The 15,888-nt window shown below is 32.9% G+C and overlaps 1 protein-coding gene across 1 annotated transcript in view; it reads left to right on the top strand.

Annotated features, from left to right (window-relative positions):
* AJAP1 (adherens junctions associated protein 1) overlaps positions 1 to 15,888 on the top strand; it is a 246,665-nt gene that overhangs the window by 135,890 nt on the left and 94,887 nt on the right. Inside the window, exon 3 of the mRNA XM_053690954.1 lies at positions 5,503 to 5,590. Coding sequence (XP_053546929.1) covers positions 5,503 to 5,590 — 88 coding nt within the window. The remainder of the gene's footprint in view (positions 1 to 5,502; positions 5,591 to 15,888) is intronic.

Here is a 15,888-nt window from a genome sequence, read left to right as displayed (position 1 = left end):
CACACACGTGATTCCACCTCAAACGTACAAGGTATGTTAAAGACACTTCTAATATAATAGCAGATGCTCCTTCTCCAGGAAATCTTCTGCCTGGATCAGACTGCTCCTTGGGACACACTCAGCCTGCAGGCGAGTACACCTCAATGTGTACAGCTAGTCTAAATATGTATTTGTATATATACATATATGTTTATATATGTGTACGGATGTATTTTTGTATTTATATGTGTATATATGTATTTACAGACATATACACACATATAAATACATAATATGTACACACATATAGACAAATATTTAAGTGCATTGGAGCCTTTTGCATTTAAAGAGAAAGAATTAGAAATCAGATCTATATATATATATATTTCTATACCTATATATAATCATCTATATATATATATATATATATATATATATATATATATATATATAGGTTTAGATATATAAAGTGCCAAAATACTATTAGAAGAATATGTTCTATTTATTCGTAAATACATATTTCTATCTGAAGAACATTGGAATGTGAAATATTCATATTTTCATGTCTGGTTAGCGCACTTGAGAATATGCGATCATCTTTTTGCATGAGTAGGGTGCTAGTTTTTATTCCACTTTTTGTGGCCCATTGACTTCTATGGGGGAATAAGTCATCACACGTGCAACATTCTAACTTTGGATTTTTACATGGGTTAGCGCGCAAGTGAAAACAGTTTACTTTTAACTTGTAATACGAGTGCTACCCGATGCGCGCAAAAGCTTACTTCTAGTGGAGTTAGAGCTCGAGCGGGAGCATTATATACCGCTCCACTTGTAATCTGGCCCTAAATAAGAAAGTTTTGAATGAAAATGTAAAGAGCATAAATCATATTAACAAAACTGTTTCATTTGGGTTTATTTCATACTTATTAATATTGTGGGATCCTTCACTAGGGTTCAGCGTAAAAAGACCCTCTTAGGTAAGCACTGGATACTTTCTTGCCATTATCCTGAATTGTCTGTGTGGTCAGCTTAGCCTCCCATCTACACTTGACAGTATGTGGTCATAGTGAATGCTCTGTGTGGCCCCTCTTGTGTCGCTTGCTTGTACCCCTTTGTGCCCCCCTTTTGTGGGTGAGTGTGTATTTTATGGAAAACTCTTAACTCCACCCCAACTAATAAAGTTAGCTTAAGATAAATGATTGGCTAACACTAATTACAGATTAATTAATGTTTTTGTTAATGAGCTAAGATTTAGCAGTCAGATTATTTTTCCCTCGGAAGATAGCACTCGTCACTAAGCAATAATAGACAAATATGTATTTTGTAAATATGTTCTGAAAGACAAGTCAATGGGACCAAATTATTAAATGGCAGACTACAGCAAATCATGTCCGCCCAACATCGCTAAATGCCAACAGCATACGCTTTTGGCATTTAACATTACACATTTGCGGCAAATTGGCAGCTAGCAGGGTGTGTCAATCATCTCGATCGTATCTGATCAGGATAAGATGGCGGATGGAGGTGGCAGATGAGTTGCGTCTTAACTTATGTTTCTCTGACAATTGTCCTGACATATATATATATATATATATATATATATATACACAGTGTATATATATATATATATATATATATATATATATACATACATACATACATACATACATACATACATACAGAAAGAAGTGCACTCACAGGAATGAACAACTGGCTCAATACCATTGTTAGCCTGTTCTATGGCGATTTACCACCTGGGTGCAGCTTTTTAGCCCAGTAATGCTTTTCACAGAGTAGAACATTCCGGTAGTATATCAGTCTGATCCCACCTATTACGGTCAGTCCAGCACCGAAATACCAGGCAATTCAATTCTGAACAAGGAACACAGCAACCCCAGACGATCATTTCGGCCTTCATTGGGCCTCGTCAGTGAGGTGTAGCCATATTCCTCTAAGCACACTGAGCAAGGAGTCCACGTCTGGTTGCCCCTTTTTCCCAAAGGGAGTTTAAATACATACAGAGAGAAGTGCACTCACAGGAACGAACAACTCGCTCAATACCATTGTTAGCCTGTTCTATGGAGATTTACCACCTGGGTGCAGCTTTTTAGCCCAGTAATGCTTTTCACAGAGTATAACTTTCCTGTAGTATATCAGTTTGATCCCGCCTATTACGGTCAGTCCAGCACTGAAATACCAGGCAATTCCACTCTGAACAAGGAACAAAGCAACCCCAGACGATCGTTTCGGCCTTCGTTGGGCCTCGTCAGTGAGGTGTAGCCATATTCCTCTTAGTGCTACACCTCACTGACGAGGCCCAATGAAGGCCGAAACGATCGTCTGGGGTTGCTGTGTTCCTTGTTCAGAGAGGAATTGTCTGGTATTTCGGCGCTGGACTGACCGTAATAGGCGGGATCAGACTGATATACTACAGGAAAGTTCTTCTCTGTGAAAAGCATTACTGGGCTAATAGAAGCTGCACCCAGGTGGTAAATAACCATAGAACAGGCTAACAATAGTATTGAGCCAGTTGTTTGTTCCTGTGAGTGTGCTTCTCTCTGTGTGTGTGTATATATATATATATATATATATATATATATATATATATATATATATATATATATATATATATAGTATATTTGCAGGCCTCAAATTTGACATAAGAGCAAATACCCTACTGTTCAACCTAGAAATAATGTAATTATGGTAACGTGATACAATTTTGAATCATTTGACATCTTAGTGATATTGCAAAGGAATGTACTCATTAGAATATTTTTATATTCATGATGTAGGTAGTAGTGTAGGTCATTAAGGATTGAGTACAAGTTTTTGTTCACATTTAATTGGAAACATTTTAGTTTGCTGAATATATGATTTAGTCCATAGTTGCAATATGTCATATGTATTGTGTTTATTATAATTTTATATTGCCTACCTGGCTAACAAAACTGAATTTATCATTTATTCAATTATGAGTTAGACAAATATTTTAAGATTCCACACTTGGCATATTATTCACATCCCAAAAAACCTGCAGAATTCCCAAAACGATAAAAAAAATTCCAATACAAATTAGTAACTGATTTTTTTCCACCATCTTGGATTTTATGAAGGTAGTTTAGATTTAAAGGGACATGAAACCCAAAATTTTTCTTTCATGATTCAGATAGAGAATACAATTTTAAACAACTTTCCAATTTACCTCTATTATTTAATTTGCTTCCTTCCATTGTTATCCTTTGCTTAAAGGTTTATCTAGGTAAGCTCATGAGCAGCAGATAATCTAGGTCCTAGCTGTTGATTGGTGGCTGCATATAAATCTCGATTGTGATTGGATTACTCATGAGTTCAGTTAGAAACAATTAGTGCATTGCTGCTCCTTCAACAAATGATACCAAGAGAATGAAACAGATTAGATAATAGAAGTAAATTACAAAGTTGTTTAAAATTGTTTTCTCTATCTGAATCATGAAAGAAAAAAATTGGGTTTCATGTACCTTTAATAAAACATGTTACGATTACAGAAAATTATAGATAATGAAAATCTCTCGTCTCACAATTCGACACATGATGAATAATTATATCTTACTGGCTAAAAAGCCTCTCTTCTAATAAATCTAATATGTTCAACTTGTTTGCTTGTACTAATATATGTATTAGGAAAATCTAATTACAACATTTGCATATAAAAAAATGATAAAAATGTCTTCTGTAGATAGTCTAACTTTCCTTAAAAAACTTTCTGGGAAATTAATGTTTTTCCTTCAGAAATCCCACTGACAATTTATTAAAAATCTAAAATGGTAAATCAGCCATATTCAAAGTTCATGCTGTGGATATGACAATTTTAAACTGAACTCAGTTACAGCTCTCAATGATAACATTATTATTCTATCAGTGACATTAAACTTAAGTTCATGCTGGCTTCTGTTTGAGTTTATTCTAGCATTGGTGATACTATTTTATTGAGTTAAAATCACTCCAGAAAATTAATTTTTTATATATATAAAATAATAAGATAAAAAAAGATAATTTACCATATGTAGTATTATACTCACCTATATAATTGTGCATGTGTATATCTATCTTTCTAAGGTCAAAAGATTGTTGCATTATTGTGAATATAAGAGTAGAGGAGCCCCTCACAAGAGAAAAAGTATACTAAGATGTTAAGTAATATCCCAAAAAGCTCAGTACTATATGGAAAAAAACTTTCTTAATTGTGAATAAGAGATACTGTTGAGGTGAACTATTGTGGCTAGTGAAATAAATACAAAAAGGGGGAAGTTGGATAAAGATACAATTAGAAAGTATCTGAAATGTGAAACAATCACAATAATCTTAGAACGATTAGGTTAGGCAATCGTTCCCTTTTTAGTGAGCTTGTAAACTCCCCTACATTTTGTGCTTCCTCTATAAACCATTTGTATTCCAAAAGATTGTTGCAGCATTAATATATATATATATATATATATATATATATATATATATATATATATATATATATATATATATATATATATATGTTGCAGGGTCATAGGATGTATACCCAGTCTAGTCTGAGAGTGCAGTCCCTTTCAGTGTTTTTTATATGTCTCGGGTGATTAGATAAGCCTGTGCACACTTGACTTGTTCCCAGTTTGTTTGATTGAGAGCTTGCATTGTTTGGCTGTATTTGGGGCCCAGGTTTGGGAGAGACCTTGATGTGGTACCAGATGCGGTAACTTACTCTTCCATTTTTGCTTTTAATCTTAGATGAGTACTTGCAAGTGAGTGCTGGACTTTTTCTCTGTGTGTTGTGTTAATGTGTTTTGTAATTTTACCTATGGGACTTGCATCCAGACGTGTGGGGTTAACTGCCTGGAATTCTGGGGACGGTACAGCTATGGAGCACCCAGGGCTGTGCATGTTGCATGTTCATAGGATGTGTACCTGTGAGATATTGAATATCTCATTTGCATATCTTACCCAGAGTTCCCTTGTACTAAACAGGATACTTCTAGGGGTTAGCAAGCAGGGATACTTGCCTAGATCTGCTAAATTTCTATTTAATAATTTTATATCTCATAGATAGATATACATACATAAAAACACATACATAATGGTATTAATTAATAAATAAAAAAGTCTTAAGTCAGTAAGATAGGTGGTATCTAACTGTATTAATGTTGTATCTGATAAGTTAAAATACAATCCCCAGCTGTTTGTATTTGTGAGTTTTTATCAGTTCAGTTACAATAAACTAAAGCTATATTATCCAGGACAGTTTAGAGCTCCCTATGATTCCATAAATTCATCAGCTTTAATAAACACCAGGATGGTTTTACAGTCACCTTTATACATACTGTGCAGTGAAGGTCTACAATATCTTTTTCCATTGCTAGAATATGAGGGTTAGATAAAACTTGCAATATGAGCTAAATGTCCAACCATGAATGATTTATTGATACATTATATATGCAGTTTGTTTTTCACTATTTTATCACATGGATTTGCTTCTGTCTTTGCTTCTTTGAACAGGTCTAGCGGTACACCAGATTATTACCATCACTGTTTCCCTAATCATGGTCATTGCAGCATTGATAACAACACTCGTCCTGAAAAATTGGTAAGGATGAACGTCTACTCATTTTTCATTTGAATCGTTTCATCTCAGAAAATTTAAACATTTGAAAAAGGGGTATTTTTTTTTTTTTTTTAAATCTTCCATAGTCCTTTAGTAATCGTTGATAGTTTTCATGGAGTAAAATCATACTCTACAGAAAGACTTGGACTCATTGCATTGTTTCTTTTAATTTGCATGGTTTTAACAATTATTTATTTCATTCTGCTTCTTTCTATGTTCCATTAAAAAATAAGATAGCTTTGAATGTTACTCGGCATGTTATTTCTTTTATTATTCATGATCAGTTGTTAAAACTTCACCCAGCATCCTGCCATTATACTGATACATTTGCATTATTCTGGTGTTTATTATACTTTAATCTAAAAACAACAGAATCACAAGCAACATTATTAGTGTTGTCCCATGAAGGGGCCAAACTACTTATTCTTTCTAAGAAAATATTTTAAATATTACAAAATTATTTACCAACTAATTTCATTTTTTTAAGTGATAGGTAAAGGACTTGTTAAAGTGATGGTAAACCTTAACTAATCAAATGCCATATATTTAATTGTTGCCATTAAAAAAGTATATCTGTACCTTTTTTTTTAATCCATCTGTGAAAGAGTTAAATTAGTGCATATAGTAATGCTTCTATTGCAATGTTATGCCGGCCCACTTGGATGTAGTCTTTTTTTTTTTTATGACAATTCCAGTGAACATCCAATCAACGTTTGTGTCATAAGACAATCTTGAAGTCTAGCCCATTTAAAGCCCTTAGAAAGCCTATGTAGAGAGTGGGTGGGACTGCTCTATACATCACAGCCCAGCCAAAAGAGGAAATGAAGGGAGACAGAGGAACAGACAATACCAATTAAGATTATAAATATTTTGTTATAAAATATATATACACTATATATAAAAAAAATATTATGTGGTTTTACTTGCAAACTAATATATTTTCCATTGCAACTTTCTTGTAGTCTGAAATGTACCATCACTTTAAAGTCAGCTTTATTAAAATGTACAAAGTCATGGAAAGTGTAGGAATTTGCATAAGTGTAAGTTCAAAACACGAACTTTATAGAAGCTGCTTCATAAAAGCACAACTATAAAAAAACCGACACCAACCTGCTTTCATTAACCTGATGTTTAGAAAGACTTGTGAATGGAATTGTATTTATGGGTGGAGCAATGTAAGCGATAGATACCAGATAGTTTGTGGGCATTGTAGGGAAGAAAGTGGGCAGAGTTGGGGCATAGCATGGGCAGAGTGGGGCAGTCCCTACTTTTAACTTGGAAACATGGACTTTTGTAGGAAAGGAAATGCTGTCGGATTGACAGAGCTTCCAAAATGTGACCATACAACATACCCAGGAACTTTACATTTAAAGGGAGACTTAAGTCAAAATTAAGCTTTCCTAATTCAAATAATGTATGTGTGTGTGTATATATATATATATATATATATATACACAGTATATATATCAAATGTTCCAGGTTACTTATATTATCACATTTGCTTCATTCTCTTGGTATCCTGTGTTGAAGTATTCTGAGTAGACTCTGGTGACACAATTTCAAAATCCAAATTTGACATCTAAAACAACTTGATAAAATTCCCAAATTTCATTTTTGACATGTTAATGAGTATCCCAAGGTGATATTGAAGGGAACAGTAGTTTTGTGCATAGACAAAACACAACAAAAATAGGCAAAGATGCTATATTGGATAAACCTATGAAATTATAGTCTGGATTCATTGAGCCTCTCTCCATCTTTATTTTATAGTCCATTGCTAGTGGGCATTCCTGCAGTTGATATATGTAATTTTATTAAATGATGTCTATAAAACTGTTTGGCAAATATGTTCTTAAAATGTCTGCAGTTGGTTAATACTAGCATTTCTGTAATGTTTATGGTATTTTTGTTTTTGAAAATACATCTTGCCACAGAAATCACGTTTACACAACAGAGATCTTATTTTTTGGCAGTCTGTTTTATTTGTTGGCATTCTAGAACCATATTATTATCTTTTGTTAAGAAGATCAAAAAAGCTATTTTCCTAATAAAATATCTTGTGTCACAATCTAGTGTCACTAATAGGGATGGGCGAATGTGCAAATTTTCGAATTTCAAATGTAGAACGAATGTTATTACCGAAATTCGAATTCTAAATTCGAATGTCGATAAGAACGAATATTCTTAAAAATTCGAAAATCGAATGTTATTTACAGTTTTCGAATGTCACTTTCGAATTCGAATGTTTATAATTATATCGAATGTCTACATTCGAAATTCGAATTTTTCGAATTCGAATATAAATTCGAATTTTTCGAATTCGAATATAAATTCGAATTTTTCGAATATAAATTCGAATTTTTCGAATTCGAATATAAATTCGAATTTTTCGAATTCGAATATTGCATAATTCGAATATTACATTTAAAAGCATTAGAAATACTATTACAATCTAAATTCGAATTTTTCGAATTCGAATACACGTATTGCATAATTCGAATATTACATTTAAAGAAAAAGCATTAGAAATACTATTACAATCTAAATTCGAATTTTTCGAATTCGAATACACGTATTGCATAATTCGAATATTACATTTAAAGAAAAAGCATTAGAAATACTATTACAATCTAAATTCGAATTTTTCGAATTCGAATATTGCATAATTCGAATATTACATTTAAAGAAAAAGCATTAGAAATACTATTACAATCTAAATTCAAATTTTTCGAATTCGAATACACGTATTGCATAATTCGAATATTACATTTAAAGAAAAAGCATTAGAAATACTATTACAATCTAAATTCGAATTTTTCGAATTCGAATACACGTATTGCATAATTCGAATATTACATTTAAAGAAAAAGCATTAGAAATACTATTACAATCTAAATTCAAATTTTTCGAATTCGAATATTGCATAATTCGAATATTACATTTAAGGAAAAAGCATTAGAAATACTATTACAATCTAAATTCGAATTTTTCGAATTCGAATATTGCATAATTCGAATATTACATTTAAAGAAAAAGCATTAGAAATACTATTACAATCTAAATTCGAATTTTTCGAATTCGAATACACGTATTGCATAATTCGAATATTACATTTAAAGAAAAAGCATTAGAAATACTATTACAATCTAAATTCGAATTTTTCGAATTCGAATATTGCATAATTCGAATATTACATTTAAGGAAAAAGCATTAGAAATACTATTACAATCTAAATTCGAATTTTTCGAATTCGAATATTGCATAATTCGAATATTACATTTAAAGAAAAAGCATTAGAAATACTATTACAATCTAAATTCGAATTTTTCGAATTCGAATATTGCATAATTCGAATATTACATTTAAAGAAAAAGCATTAGAAATACTATTACAATCTAAATTCGATTTTTTTCGAATTCGAATACACGTATTGCATAATTCGAATATTACATTTAAAGAAAAAGCATTAGAAATACTATTACAATCGAAATTCAAATTTTTCGAATTCGAATATTGCATAATTCGAATATTACATTTAAAGAAAAAGCATTAGAAATACTATTACAATCTAAATTCGAATTTTTCGAATTCGAATATTGCATAATTCGAATATTACATTTAAAGAAAAAGCATTAGAAATACTATTACAATCTAAATTCGAATTTTTCGAATTCAAATATTTTCGAATGTAATCGTAAAATTCGAAACCGAACATTCGAATTTCGAATGTTAGAATGTTATGTAAACATTCGAAATTCGATTCGAACGAACGAATGTGTTAAAATTTGTGCCGTTTTTCGAATGTTGCGAAACATTCGCCCATCCCTAGTCACTAATAGAAATCTTGCAAGATTGTGATATTTTTGATATTCCTCTAAAAACAGTTTGACAAATGTGCTCTATGTATTTAGCTAATACTCACTTCTCTGTAATTTTAGCGTCATTAGTTTTATTGTGAAGAAATTATTTGTCTTCGCAATCACGTTTACTCAAATGAGATCATATTCTTTCTGTGTGATATGTGCTGTTGAGAAGAAGAAAAACAAGCACAGGAATATTAGCTTATTAAATATTAATAATAGCCAAAGAAAACAAAGGTGTCTCATGGTGTAGTACTATCATGTAAGTATATAGGGGAAGAGAGAGAGGAAGAAAAAAGGTCAATCACATTTGTTGAAGCACAACTGTGCTATGAAATGCAGACCTGGAAGCCAGAGCCCCCACATGACTTGCCTCCAGCTACAGGAGCATGCCAAGTCTGGATCATGCACAGAGATTGTTGAATCTCCTGTAACTGGAGGTGAGTCATCCGGAAATCTCTGATGTCCAGGCCTGCATTTCATAGCACAGTTGTGCTTCAAAAAATGTGAGTGACCTTTTTCACTCTTTCACACCATTTATTTACGTGGTAGTACTACACCATGAGGCGCCATTTTCTTTTGCTCTTGTAGATCGGTGGGGTTTGCTAAGCCTGACTACAGAGATTTGCCTGATATTGGAAGGTGTTGCAAGATTGTATGTAGACAGATCGACATTAAACCTTTAGTTACATTCTATATACATAGGGTAGTGCCACCCATTGAGACTTGGTTGTCTTTTACTGTATTATTACATATTAGGCTGGCAAAAAGTTTTTAACCAAAGATAATTGTATAAACAGGCAAATGAGAAAAAAAAAATCAAAATTTTGCAGCACGCCTCTGGTGAACTAGGAAGAATGAAAGTTCCACTACAACCACAATTGCATATGTTTAATTACAATTTAATCACTATTTCTTTAAAAACAGGTAGATCTATTTTTATGCTCATTATCCTGTAGTTTACAATTACTTTGTTCTTTTCTAAAATTTCTGTAAATAGGATTGTACATTATAGTTATTAGTCAACAGTTTATGTTACAAATATAGTTTTCTTGGTATACATGTGTTCTATGTGTTTAACTGAAATGAATTCTTATTTTGTTTTCTTTTGGCAGTGAAAGTGGTAATTATGGTTTCTTCTTTGAGAGTAAAAGTGATCCTGCTTTACATTTATGTAGAAGACATATTTTTGGACAAGTTTAGAATATACAATTCTACAAGGTAGAATATACAATAAAAAAAAATCGGCATACTAATATTAACAAATGTGACTGTTTTTTGCTATATTTTATTAAAATTTAGCTCCATAAGAGCATAGAAACATAGATTTTGACAGCAGATAAGAGCCATAGGCCCAGCAAGTCTGCCCGATATTTTTTGAAAGTATTAACTTATCTAGTTCGTAGGATAGCCTCATGCTTATCTCAGGCTTTCTTAAAGTCCCCTAGAGAATTTGTTATTACCACCTCTTGTGAAAGTTTATTCCATGAATCAATCACTCTTTCTGTAAAGAAGTGCTCCCGCAAATTACTCCTGACTATACTACCCTTCAGCTTGAGATCATGACCCATTAGTCTTGAATTTTTCTTTTTATGTAAATACCCACATCCTCATCTTTACTAAGCCCTTTAATATACTTGAAAGTTGCGATCATATCACCTCTTCCCCTTCTCTCATCTAAGCTATACATATTTATGTCATTGAGCCTCTCCTGGTACATTTTATTTTTTAGCCCTCCTTTGCACAGATTCAAGTTTGTGTATATCCTTCTGGAGATATGACCTCCAAAACTGCACACAATACTCAAGATAAGGCCTAACTAATGATCTGTAAAGTGGCATAAGAACCTTACTATTTCTGCTGCAAATACCTCTTCCAATACAACCAATTCTACTGGCTTTACTCGCTGCAATATGACATTGTTTACTAAATTTTAAATAATAATTCCCAAGTCCTATCCTCATTTGTAACAGTCAGTAAAGTGTAATTGAATCTGTATTTAACGTTTGGATTTTTCCTCCCTAAATGCATAATTTTACTTTTTGTTGTGTTAAACTTTAGATCCCAGTCATTTGTCCAATCCTCCAATTGTTGTATATCACTCCTCATTTTGTCTACCCCCCCCCCCTTCTGGAACATCTACTCTATTACAAATGTTTGTATCATCTGCAAACATACTTTCCCCTGTAGGGGAACATTACGGGTTATTTATGGGGTCCCTTTTCTAACTTTATTATGTGAGCTGTCAACAAGTACCTACCCATCCCGCTCGCTAATTTTCAAGAGTACAATAAGAACTCTATCAGCCTATACATACTATACTTACCAACTGGGGATTATTAAGGAGATGCTGACTTTACTTGCTCTTATTAGAAGCAGTTATCTTTGGGGGGTTTCAGATTCTTGCATTTATATAATATTGTAAATTACAAGTACTTACATGTTGTACTTATACAATAATTTGCAGATATATGCTATTTACTTTGTATCTAGTAAGTAGCTGCAATGCTGAAACACAATTTCAAATACTGGCAAACCGCCAGCAGAGGCGCTCTCACAGCGGCTATTGTGTTCAATCACTATATTAACTTAAGTTGTTAAGACTACAACTATATCAAAGTAAGATTTGATTTATTTAGTAGCCAAATTATAACTCATTACTCAAGCAACTACAGGGAGTGCAGAATTTTTAGGCAAGTTGTATTTTTGAGGATTAATTTTATTATTGAACAACAACCATGTTCTTAATGAACCCAAAAAACTCATAAATATCAAAGCTGAATATTTTTGGAAGTAGTTTTTAGTTTGTTTTTAGTTTTAGCTATTTTAGGGGGATATCTGTGTGTGCAGGTGACTATTACTGTGCAGAATTATTAGGCAACTTAACAAAAAACAAATATATACCCATTTCAATTATTTATTTTTACCAGTGAAACCAATATAACATCTCAACATTCACAAATATACATTTCTGACATTCAAAAACAAAACAAAAACAAATCAGTGACCAATATAGCCACCTTTCTTTGCAAGGACACTCAAAAGCCTGCCATCCATGGATTCTGTCAGTGTTTTGATCTGTTCACCATCAACATTGCGTGCAGCAGCAACCACAGCCTCCCAGACACTGTTCAGAGAGGTGTACTGTTTTCCCTCCTTGTAAATCTCACATTTGATGATGGACCATAGGTTCTCAATGGGGTTCAGATCAGGTGAACAAGGAGGCCATGTCATTAGATTTTCTTCTTTTATACCCTTTCTTGCCAGCCACGCTGTGGAGTACTTGGACGCGCGTGATGGAGAATTGTCCTGCATGAAAATCATGTTTTTCTTGAAGGATGCAGACTTCTTCCTGTACTACTGCTTGAAGAAGGTGTCTTCCAGAAACTGGCAGTAGGACTGGGAGTTGAGCTTGACTCCATCCTCAACCCGAAAAGGCCCCACAAGCTCATCTTTGATGATACCAGCCCAAACCAGTACTCCACCTCCACCTTGCTGGCGTCTGAGTCGGACTGGAGCTCTCTGCCCTTTACCAATCCAGCCACGGGCCCATCCATCTGGCCCATCAAGACTCACTCTCATTTCATCAGTCCATAAAACCTTAGAAAAATCAGTCTTGAGATATTTCTTGGCCCAGTCTTGACATTTCAGCTTGTGTGTCTTGTTCAGTGCTGGTCATCTTTCAGCCTTTCTTACCTTGGCCATGTCTCTGAGTATTGCACACCTTGTGCTTTTGGGCACTCCAGTGATGTTGTAGCTCTGAAATATGGCCAAACTGGTGGCAAGTGGCATCTTGGCAGCTGCACGCTTGACTTTTCTCAGTTCATGGGCAGTTATTTTGCGCCTTGGTTTTTCCACACTCTTCTTGCGACCCTGTTGACTATTTTGAATGAAACGCTTGATTGTTCGATGATCACGCTTCAGAAGCTTTGCAATTTTAAGAGTGCTGCATCCCTCTGCAAGATATCTCACTATTTTTGACTTTTCTGAGCCTGTCAAGTCCTTCTTTTGACCCATTTTGCCAAAGGAAAGGAAGTTGCCTAATAATTATGCACACCTGATATAGGGTGTTGATGTCATTAGACCACACCCCTTCTCATTACAGAGATGCACATCACCTAATATGCTCAATTGGTAGTAGGCTTTTGAGCCTATACAGCTTGGAGTTAGACAACATGCATAAAGAGGATGATGTGGTCAAAATACTCATTTGCCTAATAATTCTGCACTCCCTGTACATATGAACTAAATATTACAATACAATTCCCTTACAATGTGTAGCACATTCTATCAATCACATTATGAATAGGATGATTAGATAGATTTTACAAATACAATATATATTTTTCCCGGTTAGAATTAACAATAATCTGAGATGTATATCAAATCATCAGCATATTTAGAATAATTATACATATGATACAAATTAATTGTTACATATCACACACAATCTTAATGACAACTACTAGGAGTAGTGCTCGAACTTTGCAAATTACTTTCTAGCACATTGTGAGATTTGAATGTTATACATATGTGACAGATTATAATTTATTAATACAAAATACTTGCTATCTGAGGTCATAAACAAAACGTAGCCTATAGCTTTGCAAAACATGTATACTAATGTCTTTTTAACATTAAATCATAGTATCATTATCTGCTTCAAGGCATGCACACAGTCTTATAATCTACTGGTCAGCACTTAAAAACCTATAAGTAGACAATGTTATACTCTTTAAACATAACTGGCTTATGAAAAAAAAATTACTGAAAAACATTGCCCAGTGTGGCAAAACAGATTTAAAAATAAAAAAACTAATACGGAAGCATTTAAAAAAATGTTACCTATTGTGATAGAAAAAGGCAAAAAGAGAAAAAAATAAAAATGTCCTTAAAAATACAAAAATGGTAGTGAATAAAAAATGTCCTTAAAATACAAAAATGGTAGTGAATAAAAAATGTCCCTCAAAATATAAAAATGTCCTTAAAATACAAAAATGGTAGTGAATAAAAAATGTCCTTAAAAATACAAAAATGGTAGTGAATAAAAAATGTCCTTAAAAATACAAAAATGGTAGTGAATAAAAAATGTCCTTAAAAATACAAAAATGGTAGTGAATCAAAAATGTCCTTAAAAATAGAAAAGGGATCCCCCGTTTGGTTCCTTGATAGAAAAGGAACCATATTACAACAAAAAAAAATTTTTTTTACACATATAACACAGGGAAGACACAGAACAAACACAACATAAAAACAGTATGCCACACAAAACATGTTGCTGCTCTCTTTAAATATAACAGCATTCTTAAATAACTAAATTTGGGTTTTGCATTGAATTATCCAATTTAAAATATCTAGTCTTCTCAACAGAAATGGATTTGTGCTTCTTTGGGTGATGGTATAGGTTGCTTCTGTAAGTAATCAGAATTGTTAGTTCATGACATTAAGTAACACAAACAAAAAAACATAGACAAATAAAACAGTACTTGTGCACATTGAAACCATGACTTTAAAATAAATTGGTTATGATCAATTGTTTGCAAACAATTCATTGTGATTATATTACATTTATGTAACTGATGAGCTCATCATAAAGTACCACGTGGTCTTTAAGAAAAAGGGGGAAATGCATTTGTTTATACTATAAACATTCATGAATAGCAACAACCTGTGAATAAAAATAAACAATTACAAAATTCTTAATTTCTAGAAGTAGACTGTACAAAGCTCACTTCTCTTCAAGTAATAGCCCTAAAAAACAAACATACATAGCATTAATATAGACATATATACAAAGTAAATAAATGAAACAAAATAAATCTCTACTTGCCTAAAGTAAAATTCTACCATCACTATACATGGAATACAGGGTAATAGAATGTAGAGAATAGAGACAGATTTCTGCAATTAATTGGCAATATACACAGGCTGAGCTAAATTGAATATCAATAGATGCATTGCCAATTGTGTATAATTAAACAGTGCCCAAAATGGCCAGTTTATGTAAGGCATCTGAAATTGAACATTTGTCCCTTCTTTTTTGGATGAGGGCTCTTTGCAATTTTGCTGAGAGCCTTTTTTTAGATGGGGGTTCTTTGCAAGTTTCCTCCCTAGTAGGTTCTTCTATTATTTCTTTCTTTGTTAAAGAAGATATATTCTGTTCCTTTTCACCTTCAAATATAGCACTGTATTTTCCTTCCTTACTTAAATATGATATTTTGTTCTGCCTCCTAATGTAATTTTTATTCCTGATATCTCTCATTGATGTCACACATTCCCTCATGATGTGCCCAAACTTTCCACATTTAAAACAACGTCTCAAAAATCTCTGCTTTCCCTGACTCTCAGTTAGCATAGATATATTATTATGAGTAGCATTCTTATGCGTTGAGTCTTTAAACCAGTCTTTAAGTATGTTAA

The sequence above is a fragment of the Bombina bombina genome, chromosome 8 (genome assembly GCF_027579735.1).
Source record: "Bombina bombina isolate aBomBom1 chromosome 8, aBomBom1.pri, whole genome shotgun sequence".
NCBI lineage: Eukaryota > Metazoa > Chordata > Amphibia > Anura > Bombinatoridae > Bombina > Bombina bombina.
Note: the sequence above shows the minus strand (reverse complement) of the source record. Positions and strands in the feature narration are given on the sequence as shown.